This window comes from Lichenostomus cassidix, chromosome 7 (genome assembly GCF_008360975.1).
Source record: "Lichenostomus cassidix isolate B80296 chromosome 7, HeHo_3.0, whole genome shotgun sequence".
In the NCBI taxonomy this organism is placed as follows: Eukaryota; Metazoa; Chordata; class Aves; order Passeriformes; family Meliphagidae; genus Lichenostomus; species Lichenostomus cassidix.
Window position 1 is genome coordinate 33,816,462 of NC_139488.1, and position 15,213 is coordinate 33,831,674.

A 15,213-nucleotide genomic window follows, 5' to 3' on the forward strand; every position below is an offset into this window, starting at 1 on the left:
CAACTAGTGTTTTAGGGCAGGAATGGAAATCCAGTTCTTTTTCACTGCCTGCAACTCTTCAGCTGCTGTTTTGCTTGCTGGATGGAGCTGGGTGAAATCCCAACTTCCCTGGCTGCAGTCAAAGCTTTGCCATTGATTCCTGTAAGTGGGAGTTTTCACTGCTGGGTTTTGGTGGCCTTTGTTATGGATATATGAAGTGCAGTATTATAACACTTTCCTACTTTGATAAATGTTATATGGACAAAGAAATATTTCTAATTTCTGGGGGATTCTCTGTAGTCTGCATGAAAGTAAAGAAGTCTTTATTAAGTTATATGCTGGGAGCATCTTTCTTGTATCTGCTTAGATAAATTTCAACATTTCTTTTTTTTTTCCTTAACAGCTATCTTTCTTTAAGCCTACTCCAAGACGTTATAAAATTCTTCTAGAAGCAAAAGCCTTTCCCTCTGACCATGTAAGAAATTAATATTTCACCATATTTGTATTATTAATCATATTTTCCCAAAGAATATCAGTAGTATGATTTGAATATTTATTAGCTCATCTTGTCCAAGTAACATTACAATAAAAAAATCTGTCAGAAGCTTTTCAGCTCAGCATATTTTACAGATCGTAGCTTTATTCCTTTTGTTCAAATAAAAAGAGTTGCAAGAGGAAATGATTGAACGGGTGCATTGATTTATTAGTCTTTTTAAAGACATTGAGCAAACTACTGGCCTAAATCAACTAAAGTTGTAAATGTTTTATTAATTCTTGTTGCTGTTTTACTTTATGAAACCAAATCAATACAAACTCACAACATTAACACTTATATATCCCCAGACAGAGATGGAAATGTTTGTTCTTAGCACTTCAGATTACTAGTACAAACATAATTTGTCTGCTATAAAATAGGAGACAATAGCCCGTGCATCAGAGCTCTGAGCAAATTAATCTTTGGGTTTGTGGCCCACTGCTACTTCATCATCAGTGCTGTAAACTCCTGGAAATTGATGACAAATTTGATCTCTAAGGTGTGATAAAAGTGACTCGAGCTACTAACAGGTTTATTTGTAATGAAGGTGGTGGCACAGATGTATAAACCTCAAATTGCTTTTATTTTAAGTAATGTTCAGATTAATCCCACATTTGTTCCACGTGCACTCACACATTTGGACTCCATCCTCTTAAATTTCTGTGGCACTTCAGTAATCTCTGCAACTGCCATTGCTTCGGCTCCTGCAGTGAAATTTTAAACTCTTTTATACTGTTATTTGATGATTATTATTTGATCTCCAGGACCATTATTTATCAATAAAATCAGCAGATAGGATTTTTGAAGTAGCTTGGGAGTTTAAAGCTCTTATTTCCTCCCAGCTGTGCAGCAAATAGAAGAGGTGAGGATGTCGCAGAGCAGGATGCCTGTGCTGGCCAAACCTCGTTTGCATTGGCAGCAGGACATGGGGGAACCTGGGGAGCTGGGAGGAGCAATTCTCCTCAGTCTTCTCCTTGGCTGTTATCCCTGCAGCCTTGGCTTTCTGGCCTCTGGGGAAGTGCATCCTCCATCACATGGCAGAACCACGGAATGGTTTAGGTTGGAAAGGATTTTAGGATCATCATGTTCCAAACCCCCTGCCACTGGATTATGCCACCCATCTCCACCCTCATTCTACTCCATGGATTCATTCTGGGGGATTTAGGCTTTGACTTTGTCCTTGCGGTCTCTCACATGAATTAAATTCAGATTTTTTTTAATCCAAAAGGAATCTGTGAATTTCTCAGTGGAGCTGGGTTATGCTTTCAAGCATTACTTTCAGTGAAAGGCAAGGCATCCGAACGCCTTTTTGAAGTTCTGGTGTGTTTGTCCTCTTTTTCTCTTAGTTGTTTATCATGTATTTGTGCTAACATGGTCTGCATGGAATTCTCTTCCAGTATGCTGTTGAGTCCCAGCTCCAACTGCATGGGCTGGACGTGGAGAAAAGCATGGTCCTGCTGCAGCCACGGCAGGTTGGTGAGGAATCTGTCACTTCTGCTTGCTGCCACCAAGGGCAGGAGCATATCTCATGTGAAAGCAGGCATACTTTCCCAAATATTCTAGTGTAGAAGTTGTAATCTATGTTTGTTAAAACAGACAAAATCTATCAAACACAAACAGACATGTTTCGGCGTATATTTCTGACATCAAACCCCATTTTATAGTTGTTGATTCAATAGTTAATTTTCCCAGAAGAAGAAGAGCAACAACAAAAAACCCTATTTTCTCTATTTTTCCTGTTTACAAAAAAAACCCCTGGCAGCCTCCTGAGTCACCTGCAAAACAGAGTAACTCATTGAGAATGCCCAATGTCCTCTGAATGTCCTGAGGTAAGAGATTGCTGTAACTCGAGCACCACTGTGTCTGCATCAGCACAGGCTGAGGGAAAGGTCTGCTCTCGGTAATATGCAATTCAGATTAATTTGAAAGGCTGCCTCGCTTCACTTCTGCAGCATTAAGAACTTTGTCACCCAACTATAAACTGAGGGTGACCTTTTGCTTCTGAAATCTGAGTCATCTTGTGAGTAAAGAGCCCACTCCTGAACGCTTGATAGATTTGCAGAGATTGTTGAGATAATAACAGTCCCTTGCAATTCAACCATCTTGCCCAAGCTTTTTTCAGTAACAAGTCTAATTTAATTCTAGGTTTTCACTGCCTAATTGATCCCTAGGTGGTGGTATGTTTTACAAGATCCCTTGCTAGGAAGACAGGAGGAGGATGGGGCAGTGATTTTCCTATAAAGAATCAAAAATGAGGTTGATTTTTTTTCCTAGTGGTTGAAATTCTTCTATATTTAATGACCACAGGTTTGGGGATTTTTGTACTTTTGATGATGTGAGACTTATTGTTTTTGAAATATAAATATGGCAGGTTTATAATAGCTTCCTGTGGGATACCAAGTTTATCAGAAAAGTACAGAGTGAAACTGATAGACAACTTTCAAGTCTTGTGGGTGTCACAAATTTCAGATGCCACTTAAAAATCATTAGATCTTCTGTCTGCACCAGGAATTTTTGACTGTAAATTAAAACTGTCAGAAATATTAAAGGGTAGGAAGCATGTTGGACTATGAAGTGAACAGACTTTTTATAACTGCTATCTTCAAGATTCACTTGCTAATGATTTTTTATTTTTTTGAGGTTACTTGCTCATAGGCTACTTCACAACACTACCTTTGTATATCATTACCATTCTAAGGATTTTCTTTTGATCTCCTTATGCAAGCAGCCTGGCTCATGGTAAAATATAGATTATGAAATAAGGAATGACAGTTTCATTACTGCCAGAGTTGATGCAAAATGTGTGCTTTAACTTTGTTTTAGGGGGAGGAGACCTTGAGGACTGAAGATATCCTGGCTGTAATTGAGAAGGAAGGGGACTCCATTGCTGTCATTATGTTCAGTGGGGTGCAGTACTACACGGGACAGTTGTTTGACATCCCTACAATAACAAAGGCTGGCCAAAAAAAGGTAGGACAGCTCCAGATGTGTCCTTTTCATGATCAGTTTTCTGTATGAATTATTTTTAATGTCTTTTTTTTTTGTGTGGAACAAAACATGGGTATTTGTGGGACACTCTCTAAAAGCACTCTGTGCCCAGACCCTTTGTGTGCTGCATGAAGAAATAGCCCTGTGGGAACAATCTTTCTGACAAATGAGTCTTAAACCATGTGGAAAAGGTAATTCATGACTGTTAACTTCGACATGGCTTTTCTTGAAGGATAGAATACCAAGAGCCTCAGTGCAGAAGGAGGAGGAGACAAACACAGACCTAATCTCTCTTTGAAAGTTAGTTTGTGTAAGATTTCTGAGGTTTCTAGCAGCCTTTCATGATTTTCCTCTTTTCCTGTAGCCATGCCATGGCAGGTTTAGCCCCCATGAGCAGCAAGGTGAGCTCCCTATGGAGCCAGCAGTGCTCAGACTCCACTGATGAGTTTTCTGGAGACAGGCACAATGTGAAGCACATCAACACCACAAGATGAGTGTGTTTCAGTGATGACTCAGCCTTCAGAGCTTGCAGCCAGTGTGTTCAGTGGACATGGCTGTAAAACTCTTTAACCATCTCAACTGCTGTAGGAATCCAGGAAAAGATAGTTTTTAATTAAGTTGTCTTATCAACAGGAGGTCACCAGACTTTGCAGGGTGGCAGCCTTTTACTGGATGTGCCTTATCTCATACAAGATTAAACCACTGAAGGGTAAACTCATTGAGCATCACTGGATTTTTGGCACACCAGCTAACTCTTTATATTTAATGGTTTAACTCCCTGGAGAGCTTCCTACCTCACAACAGACTATACATCTTCTGTAGCTGTAGGTTTGGCAGTGGAATTTTTTCTGGATGTCAGGGCGTAAGTTATGCTGATGGAAAGCAATGGTAAAGTCCCTCCTGGGAGAGCAGAGCAGGTGTGAGAGCTAGTGCAGGGCCCGTGGGATATAAAAAGGGAATGTTCTCACAGAGCAGCACCTGGTGACAAAAGCGGTGCTAAAAACAGTGCAAAACAAAACCAACTTCTGACACGGATGGGGAAAAGCAGGGTGAGAAGAAATGCAGGGAGTCAGCTGCGGTGGAAAATGGGTTTGTGTATGAATCCAAAATCAGCACCATCACAGTGCTTTCCTGGAGTGCCTTCCAGTACTCTGCTGACCACAAACCATCACAAGACTCTGCTGGAATGTTAGAAAGGGAAGACAGGTTATTAACAGGATGATGCCACCCACTGCTCCTCTCTCTCTCTCTCTCTCCTGGTGGCAGCAGAGCTTTCATTCAGCTGCCAACACCTACGTGCCTTCAGTGCTGCTTCCCAGAAATCTGCGCTGTGATGTGTCTGAAAGGTGTCTGAGAAAGATTTCTCTCTCTCTTTCTTCCTTTCCGTGAAGATGAACAACCTGGGAAAAACGTATCACATCACCACCTCTCCAAGGATGCTCTCTGGGCTGTGGGATGCATGCTTGGATAAGTGGAAGAGATGCAATTTCACTGATAGCTCTAAACTGCCCCAAAGTGGTCGAGAACCTGTGTTCTGGGAGTGAGTAGTCCCTCACAGATTATTACATGGAGTGAAAATGGGTCTGATGTTTATGAAATCTGAGGAGATAAGCAGGACTTGGTGGATAAAGATTAAAATTTCTGTAAGACACTGCATAGAATAATAATATTAACTCAGGGATATGGTCTTCCAAAGGGATACACACAAAAACACTGCACACTTTACACACAGACTGCATCAGGTTCCTGAAGGGGAGAGCAATTTGTGACAGCAATTCAGCATTCCAGCAGGAACAGGTAGATGTCAAAGGCCCTTTTCCACCTGAATGCCTGTTAGAAATTACATAATATAGACGTGAATCTCTACTTTCAGAGATTTTTCAAGAGGAAGAAAGGAAAAAACCCACCAAATTGAATTGCTAGTGTCTTTGTGGTTTGAGTGTGTAGGGCTGAGATCCAGGTAGATTCATGAACTAAAACATCATTAGTATACTGAAAAAGCAAAATTAATTCAACCTGAAGAACTGTTTGAGTACCCTTAAGGCTTGAAAAGCATGAGCCAGCCGTGTTTTTATTTCCCTCCTGTCAGACACACTCAGCTCAATGTCCTCACGGATTCTGCCCCGGGGTTAAGTGATGTTTATATGTTTGTACAAACCCCCTATGTAACAAACTGTTACACCACACTTCAACATCTGTGTATGACAAATATTTACTCAAACAACCACAAAATAGTTGATTCATGAAGAGTTTCTCTCTTAATACTGGTAAGAGGCGTTTCTGCTCCCTGCTGCTTCTCTTGGACTCAGGGCTTCTGGTAATCAAAATGTCCAAAATGGTGGATCTTCAGAAGCATTTGGCTCCTCTCCTCTTTTCCCAGGCCAGAGCTGGGGTTAGGAGCTGCAGTTGGGCTAGAGGAGAGCAAAACCCAGCTGCTGAAGCAGAGTCATTAACATCTATATATATCTATAGGTTTAAATGGACTGAAAGACCTTATCTCCTTCAAGAGCTTCTGGACCTGATGAAATCAGCATTGTTTTATAGATAACACACTATCACAGAAAGGCTGAAAGTCCTTTTAAAAGAAGGATAAGACTGAAAAGTCATGTTTGTGGTAAAAATGCAAGGTTCTCCTTCCCAGGGATGAAGGGCGGTGAATAACCCTGTGCTCCTGAACAGAAAATAGGTTGGGGAGAGCTGACAAGCAAACGAGTCAGGAGGGGAAAATACAAGGTGAAAATGTCATTTGAGAAGAGGACAGGAAAAAAATCACTTGTCAGCCAGTATGTCAGAGAGAAAAATCCTACACAGATGGTCTTAATAATTCTTTTAATGTACAATTGAAATAAAATCCCACAGTGTTGTGCCCTATCAGGACTTGGCTAGAGATTTGAGTTGTGAGCTCTGGAGACCTGGAAAATGTCCTAGGATTCTTGAGGTCAATCATTTATGAATTAAGTTACTGATTTCCTTTTACATTTTTTAAGCCAATTTCCTAAGTTCTCTGCGTCCATTAAGATTCCTCCCAGAGTGAAAGCTCTGCACATAGACAGCTTCATTAAGTCATTAAATATTAAATGAACTAAATTAAGCTTGAAAAATTACCTCAGGCTATTTTTCCATCTAAGGTCTCTCAGATAAATCAAAATTACTATGTATTGTGCAAGAGACTCATCAGCAGGCTGAGGAGGATGTAACAGTTTTCCTTGTTTCATACTTTCAAGCTTGCTCTAGGGGATGGAGGAGGCTGAGTTTTTTTTATTCTTCTACAAGTGAAGAAACGGCTGACTTTTAGGAGACTCTACCTTTCAAATACAATTTTCATTTCATAAGTTATATTGTACTTTCCACTGACTCGGTAGCGTTATGTAAAATATTTTAATCTCTTGAGTCCCAGTAGGAAGAGCTTTAAGATCCTTCATCTTCATTTCTTTTCCTGTCTCCCTTTCTAAATGTCCCAGCTTTGCTGGCGTGAAGCTGTCATTTCTCTCCCTCTCTCCAAATGTCATTGTCCATGCTGAGTTGTTACCTGCTGGTTATCAGCAGCTACCCAGACACTTTGCAGAAATGACTTTTAGATGTTGGAATGAATCGGAAGAGGCAGGGGAGAGCACATGTCCTCTCCTTTGCCCAGAGCAGATGGAGAGCTCTGTTTTCCCCCCAGTCTGGGGAAGCGCCGTTCCCACGCAGTCCTGGTTCTGCGTGGCTTCTGCAGGGAGAGCAGAGCTGCTTCAGTTTGTTTTACTTTTTCCATGCAATCTGTGTGGCTAAACATTTGCTGTTTGTGTGACTCAAGTGCCAGACACCTCCCTGGGAAAGCAAACCAGCACAACCCATCTTGCAGATGACGACTCGAACAAACTGGTGCGAGTGGGCGTTTCGGAGACGATGCAGGAACCTTGCCAGCACTGAACCCAAATTTCCAGGCTGTGCCTCAATACTGAGTTAAACAGTGCCCAGTAGGATTTGCCTACCAGTTTCAAAGTGGTGAGGAACAGCTGAAGGAATTCAGGAGGGTGATCCATGGATGCTGGGTCAATAACCTTCCTTTTTATGGGCTCTGAGCCCCCTGGGGGTTCAAGCTGATCTATTGCAGCCACTGTCAGTGCCCAGGAAAGTTTGTACTTGTCAAGGTCACACGTGTAAATGTGGTTATGGAACCTCATTTCCGTGAGGGCATCCAACCTGTCACTGTCCCAGGGTGTCTCCTCCTACCTCCCATCTACTGTGTTTTCATGATTTGACATTGTGTGGTTGAACATACTTTTTTTATAGAGTTAATGATGTATTGACAGAGAAAGAACAACTGGTTTTAGCGCACGATTTATAGAATTAAATTTCTTATATGCTTTTTCTTTATGAGCAACTTCTATTTTATTATATTATTTTATTTTGTTTTATTATTTTATTTTTCAATTTTGTTAATGTACAGCCAGACACATACATTCTGCAAGACTCATCCTATTGTGTTATTCCTGGTTTCCACTGAAACCAACAAATCTTAGAATTGCTTCCAAAAGCTTGGGTGGGATGTGTGTACCTGTTAAGGTTAAATCCAGTCAACTGAAGTTTTGAAGTTAATGCTTTAAAACCCTTTGAGAACCTCCTCATTCACTGGCAATTGGCTTTAGTTGGCTGTAGCTTATTTCTCTGATCCAAAGCCATTTCATCCCTGAATGAGAGCATTCCCATCAGAATTCAGTGTGCCCCATCCTCTCTGCATTAGTTTCACCACTTCAGTTGATTTGCCTTCACTCAGTTCCGTGTGTCCCTGTGAAATCAAACCAGCACAGAAATTTATTGGGACTCTGATTTCAACGTTTAGATCATGCAAATGCTATGGCAGTGAGTTTTCTTCCCATCGTTTTGGAGCAACTTCTCAAGCTGATAGCTTCACAAACATCTCCATTAGAATTAACGTGTCGCATCTTCTTAAAATGCTGCTCCGTTCAAATTGTTATCTCGTTTATACAGAAGATTAAATATACCAAAGTACTGCTTAAATAATTTAGCTAAGTCTCCCTCCATGCAAGAAACAGCAGGAGATTCTTAAAAAAACCTCTTTGTTTTATTATTGGACGTTGAATTTTCTGAAGCCTGTGCTCTCACTCTTATTCCTACCCTGCTGCTTGCAGGCAAGCTGTTTGTGTTTTAAAAGCAAAATGCAAAATAACATTTAATTTGAAGTCTAGGCACAAAAGGCAGTTTTATTTCTCTGCTCCTAAATAAATAGCCAAGCTTGGAAGAACTTTTTAGTTTAAAAATGCTGCCATCCAGTGGTTATTTCATGTGTAAAACTGTTACTTTTAGATCCAGAAATCTCTCGTCCTTAAATGGGTTGTTCCCCCTGCCCTTTTTCTCAGTGCCCTGTGCAAATTGTGGTTATGGCAAAACCAACACTTTTTACAGAAAAATGACAGAATTCTTCTTTTTAAGGACAAGGATAAAATTCTTAAAGATCAAGGCATTGCATAAGCTGCTGTCTCATCTATTTGGATTCCTAAAGAGCAAGGTCCTCCAAATTTAAATATCAGGGACACTTTCAGCACAACTATATATTGGAGTGTTATTGTTCATGGCTAACTGGGATCATTCTGGCATCATCTGCTTTGTCTCTGCCTGAAGTCTGTTGTGCCATACAACTGTTTGTATTTATGCATTTGATATGAATCCTTGTTTCAAGTGATTCCACTTCACTGCACAGTATAACCTTAGGAATCTAAAATATATCCAAGCATCCTTGACAAAACACAGAACAATTGATGACTTCTATGTGCATCTATGGTATAGAGAACTTGTTTCTAGTAAGAACTCAAACCAGAATTTACTTGATAGATTCATCACAGAAGAGTTTGGGTTGGAAGGGACATTAAAGATCATCTAATTCCACCCCCTGCCATGGGCAGGGACACCTTTCACTATCCCAGGTTGCTCCAACCCCACCCAACCTGGCCTTGGACACTTCCAGGGATCCAGGGGCAGCCACAGCTCCTCTGAGTAACCTGTTCCAGTGTCTCACTACCCTCACAGAAAAGAATTTCTACTTAACATCTAATCTAAATCTCTCCTCTTTCAGTTTAAATCCATTGCCACCGGTCCTATCACTCTCTGCCTCTGTAAAAAGTCTCTACATAGCCTGATATACAGAGAGCAAGTTAAGCTCTAAAGGTGTTCTTTTCAAAATTATTTCACAGTGATGATTATCTTAATAAGTACCCAATAATCATCTCTTTCCTGCAGGGATGCCTTGTTGGATTTGACCTGGCTCATGCTGTTGGGAATGTAGAGCTTCATTTGCATGACTGGGGAGTAGATTTTGCCTGCTGGTGCTCCTACAAGGTAAAATAAATTCATTATTGGAGGCTCTTTTCCATAATGCCACTTACATTGTGGGTCAGCAAAAAGGTCAGGAGAATAAGAACTGCACCTGGACAGTTGAGCAAGACTTGGCTGAATCTTTGAATTGGCCACAGTGAGGAGATGGACACTGACTTCAATGGTTGTGAGAGGTTCCAAAAATAGTAGTGGCAATGACCTACAAGGTCTGGTGAGATGGATGCTGATGGTGGTTAAAATCTGCCCTCTGGATACAGGATCAGGGGCTCTTCTCTTATTCCTCACACCAAGAAAGTCTCACAGCTATAGGAATTTATGAAGTGGTCCCTAAATAAGAGAATATTCTTGCCTAAGCTTTAATAATTTCAGATCACAGAGCAAGGTATCTTTAGTTCCTTTGACTCCTAGTGAGATTAGGACTCGACAGACATGAATTGTTTGATGACTTTGCTATATATATTATGATATGGAACTGTTTCAGATGTACTTCAATTTTCTGGCCTGTTAGACTTCAAATACCATACGTAAGCCAAGAGAGGTACTTTTAAAACTAATCTGAAAAAATATATCTGCTTTTTCCTCCATCAGCACTTTGTGACAAATGTTAAGATCTCCATCTAGAAACCACTAGAAATGTTAAAATGGGTTTGTTCTATAGATCAGGGTGAGAGAAGGAGAGTGATACTTTACAGATAATGAGCACTACATGTACATGTTGATTTATTCTTTGCAGTACTTAAATTCTGGAGCAGGAGGCCTTGCTGGTGCCTACATTCATGAAAAGCATTCCAAGAGTATTAAACCAGCGTAAGTATTTTCTAATAATGAATTCCCAAATAAAAGGTGCTGTGAAGTTTAAATGGGAAAGAATCTTCCCTTTGAATTGGGATGTGCAAGTGAAATTGTGTTGATTCCTAGTCACAGAGTATGGGCATGTGCAGCTATGCATATATTTATAGAAACAGAAGGAAATTCCTGTTTTAAAAAAACCTCACTGGGCTAATATTTGCTACTGATTTATTGAATTGATGAAAACAGTAGAAAACATTTAGGCAATTTGGCTGACTCTGTTACTTCAAATGGGTTGTTTTAAACCAACTTCAACAAATTTTGAAATTGTTAATGTTCACATGCTCACATCTAAAATGAGTTTCCTCTTCTAAGGCTGCTGTCAGTCCTTAATTAAATAGAACCATAAAAGAGACTGTTGACAATATTAAAAGCAAGCATCCCAAATCATGTCCGTGAGGCTGTTTAATGTAAAGAGAATATTCAACATGTTCCTTTAGAAATGGATTTAAAATAATCATTGAAGTCTTTGGTTGGTGAGCAAAATCAAAGACAATTTCAACTCTGTGCCTAATAGCTCTTTAGTAGTGGCATGTTTTCATTAAAGTTATATCCACTGGTAAAGCTAGGCAGTATTACATGGAGATCTGTTCTGAAAGAGTGTATAATCCATGGAAAGCTGAGCTATCAACTGAGGTTAGCTGCATTAACAAAAATACCTGTTATTTAAGCCATTATATGGCTATACTCTATGTGTGTTAAGAACAGTGAGATTAATACTTTTCATGCACTGACAAATGTAAACATTTCTGGCTGTAATGCTTGGAGAAATTGCTGGCACTTCCTTTTATTTTAGCTTGAAGAAGGCAAACTAAATCAGGTTTCAGAGACAAATAATATTATAATAAGCAGCTTTGCTGCACTACGTGCTGGTTTCAGACTGTCTAGACTCCCCAGAGATAACAAAATAACGCTGATAAGTTCTTCTCAGTCACCCATAACAGAAAACTCATTAGGATGACATATGACCTGTTGTGAGCTGATTCGATTCTTACATGTGAACACTGGCAAAATATTCCGGATATCTGGATATGTGTTCTGGAAAGGATTTTTCCTGCTCCCCTGTTAGCCAGGTGCAGAAATTGTTCCCATGGCCACACCTGTCTGTGTGGCTCCCATGGATCCTGGTTGTGGGGAACTGGGAAGATGCTGAACTGTGGAAAAAATGTGAAAAATTATAGAATAGCAACAGGTGGAATGAATAACATATCAAGGACTTTCAGCCTTTTTTCCTCCTTGATGACATTTTGGAACTTTTCTGAGGGTACTTGCTTGGTATTTTAAGTGAGAGTTTAAATTAGTTTTTTCTGAACCAGCTTCTTCATCCATAGTCATTAATTTGTGTACTGAATCTGGATACTGAATATCTTAAATGCAATTACCTATATGGAATAGGTTTTTCCAGCCTGGGGACCAATTAAGGATATAATTCCAAACTTCCTGCCTCGACCCTCTGCGTTATTTAATCACAGTTATTTCATATTTCCTGAGATTTGATAATCACTCATCAAATTGTTTATAGTTCCTATGCCCTGGTTGCATTACTTTTCTCTCTTTCCTCCATCAACCAGCCATTTCAGGTCTCCAAATAAGGCCCTGAGACAAAGGAGAATTTGTCTATGTCAAAGTATTCAATTTTATAGCTGATTTAAATGCAGAGCAATTTGCTGTATGTTGTACAATCAAATAGAGTGGAATTTAACTGCTCGGGAAGTTGCAGGTTTTGCGCTGTAGCTGCACAGTCTCTGGCTGTCATCTGAATCAAGGATGACACCCAGTGGCCACACGACTTCAGGCAAAAACAGAGGCACCAACCACTTGTTTCTTTGCACCTCAGCCCACGCAAAAGCAGGGAATTAAATTTGAATTCAGCTGACACCCTTTTGTCGTTTGAAATGTCTGAAATACGGTTTTAACTCACGGCCGGTATTAGGTGAGTCACTTTTTACCCACTTAGATAAATTCCTTTAATTTGTCTTATCCTTCATATTTCCTGCAAGCTATCGACTAGGTAGTTATTTTTATATGGAAATAATCTAATGTGTCTTAATGGGAAAATGTGTGTTCTGACTGTAATTCAGAGAGGCAGAAGATTTGTCTTTTTCTGTCTGAGGCTGGGACAAAAAAGGACTTATTGAAAATAAAACATCTCAGTCCGAATTTTCAGTTTTAAACCCCACAAACCCAGCTACTGCACATCACCAAAAGAATTCAGGTATTTTGGTTTAACTTCTGTTAATTTTGTGAGTAAGCTTTTTTTTGTCCTATGCCCAGTTTCAGAAACTGGGTTCCTCTCCAGACCCTGCTCCCATGACAGCTAAACATTTATTTGCTGCTTTCTTTTAAATGCAACTTGAGGAAGAGTTACTAAAGTATTTAATAGCCTTACCATCAGTGCCTGAGGTCATGCCAGACCTGTTTCCTGCTTTGGGGTTGCCTCACTGCAAACTCCACAGCCCAAACCCCATGTCAATCAGCCATACCACCTTTAGTCCCAGCAGACTAAAGGCAAACCAGTCCCACTGTTCTTCTTCATGGCAGTGCAAGCTTCCCATAAGAGTTATAAAGTTGATAATTTGCTATCCTGGGAAAGGATTTATGCCTCAGGGCAGGGTTTGATCCTTAGATCAGCTGGAGGCTGAGGGTGATAAGTCTCCTGTGTCATTCCTGTTTTGCAAACAACATCCTGTGTCCTGCAAACCCCTTGGCTTGGGATGGTTCTCTAATTCACTGCTGGGGCCATGGGGCTAAAAGTGACATGTTGTAATCTAATTAACATCTCTACCCCACTATGTGGTCTAGTCCTCTGCTAGTCCCCATCTTTCTCCTTAGAGCAGTAAAACTGAGTCAATCTGACATATACAGGTCCGAAATATCCCCATTCTCTCATGATCTCACCTCCTCTGAAGGCTCTCTTAATACTCAAATGGCTTTTTTAATACCTGCTCTATATATCACAATGCAATATATTCCTGGCTAATTGTGTGAGAGTGATTTCTTTATGGGAAGGTTTCGAATAAAAAAAAAAGGACCTGGAGAAAGCAGAGCTATGAAATACTACTGGAACTGTTGGGGAAATGCAGGCTGAGCCTGTGCCACCAGGTTTCCATGTAAGTGTTGCAGCAGGGAGGTTTCCAAGACACAGAGAGCACTGAAGTGAGCTACTAATACTGAAATTTTGCTTGTCTAGCTGTTTGAGCTCCAGAAATATCCCTTTTAATTTTTTTTATTTTCTTCTTTTTTTTCTTTCTCCCTAACTCTCCATTTATAAAAAGGATAACTAGAATTACCAAGCAATTTAGCTGTAATGAAACGTGAATATTTGTGGGCACATGGGGGAGAAGATGCACAAGTCAGGTGTTCCCAGTAGGGAAAGTTTGCAGCTGTAGATGTGCAGTGGGCTCAGCTCTGCTGTCAGATGGCAAAAGGGACAGGGGGGGACAAAGTTACAGAGCCCTGAGACAGTAAAGTAAGAAAAATAAAGGCACAATTTAAAGAGATGAAAGGGAAAGAAATGTATGTAGAGCAGTCAGGAGAATAATAGATAAATCCTTGCAGAGGATTAAATGAAAACTGTATACAGTTTAATGTATAAAATGAAAGGATTTTTCAAGACCTTAACCCACACTAGCAGCAGGTAGAGTTTAAATATGAGAAGTTTCTGTGATGTGAAGAAATGCTGCATGTGCAGGAAGCAGCTGATGTCCAAATAATGTGTGGGCTTTTAGTATAGAATTTTTTAAAAAGTTTCAAAGAACAGGAAGCAAAAAAGGTAACTATTTCATATCAGCTTTGAGGAACAGAAGGCATCTTCAGGCAATTTCTTCACAGAGAGAGGTGAGATATCAGCTCTTTTTCTTAGACCACTTCCCCTTTCTGTGTGTTGATGCCAATGAAAATGCCAGAGTGCAAACAGCTTCCTGCTACTTCTTTATAGAGACCTGCACAGCGTTTTTTGTTTGTGAACTTTAACCCTGGCACCAGATAAACAGAGATGTGCTCCTCCAACTCCTTATACTTTCCCCTTCCCATTTTCCCAGATGCTCTGGGCCCCCATCCTGCTCCAGTGCAAACCTTCTCTGTCCAGTAACTCTGTTTTGCAAGAGGTTATTCTACACCTTCTAGGACTGGGAGCTCCAGCTGAATTTTTCTTTGCTTATTTTCTTGATTTATGAGGAGATATCACATTATTGGTTTTTGAATTAGAGTCACATAATCCCCAAAGTAAAGAGCTGAATCTTCTGTGAAACTGATGAAAACAATGTAACTTTGAAGGAATGTGAGTTGGAAGCAAAGGACAGTCATAAAAGGGTTTGGAAGGTTGTTTTATATCTACGATAGTGGAAAGAACTAACTGCTCATTTAAAATGCTTCTAGGAATCACAGAATTATAGAATGGTTTGAGTTGGAAGGGACCCTAAAGAGCATCTCACTGCAAACCCTCTGGAGCAGGGCATGGACAGGGACATTTCCACTATCCCAGGTTGCTCCAATCCCCGTCCAGCCTGGCCTTGGACATTTCCAGG

General features: G+C 40.2%; 1 protein-coding gene across 4 annotated transcripts in view; it reads left to right on the plus strand.

Moving 5' to 3' along the window:
- KYNU (kynureninase) overlaps positions 1-15,213 on the plus strand; it is a 58,226-nt gene that overhangs the window by 23,744 nt on the left and 19,269 nt on the right. For all 4 annotated transcript variants that reach the window (XM_085067138.1, XM_085067141.1, XM_085067140.1 and 1 more), the window contains exons 6-10: positions 383-454; positions 1,912-1,986; positions 3,338-3,484; positions 9,743-9,841; positions 10,572-10,645. In XM_085067138.1, the coding sequence (XP_084923264.1) occupies positions 383-454; positions 1,912-1,986; positions 3,338-3,484; positions 9,743-9,841; positions 10,572-10,645 (467 nt within the window). The remainder of the gene's footprint in view (positions 1-382; positions 455-1,911; positions 1,987-3,337; positions 3,485-9,742; positions 9,842-10,571; positions 10,646-15,213) is intronic.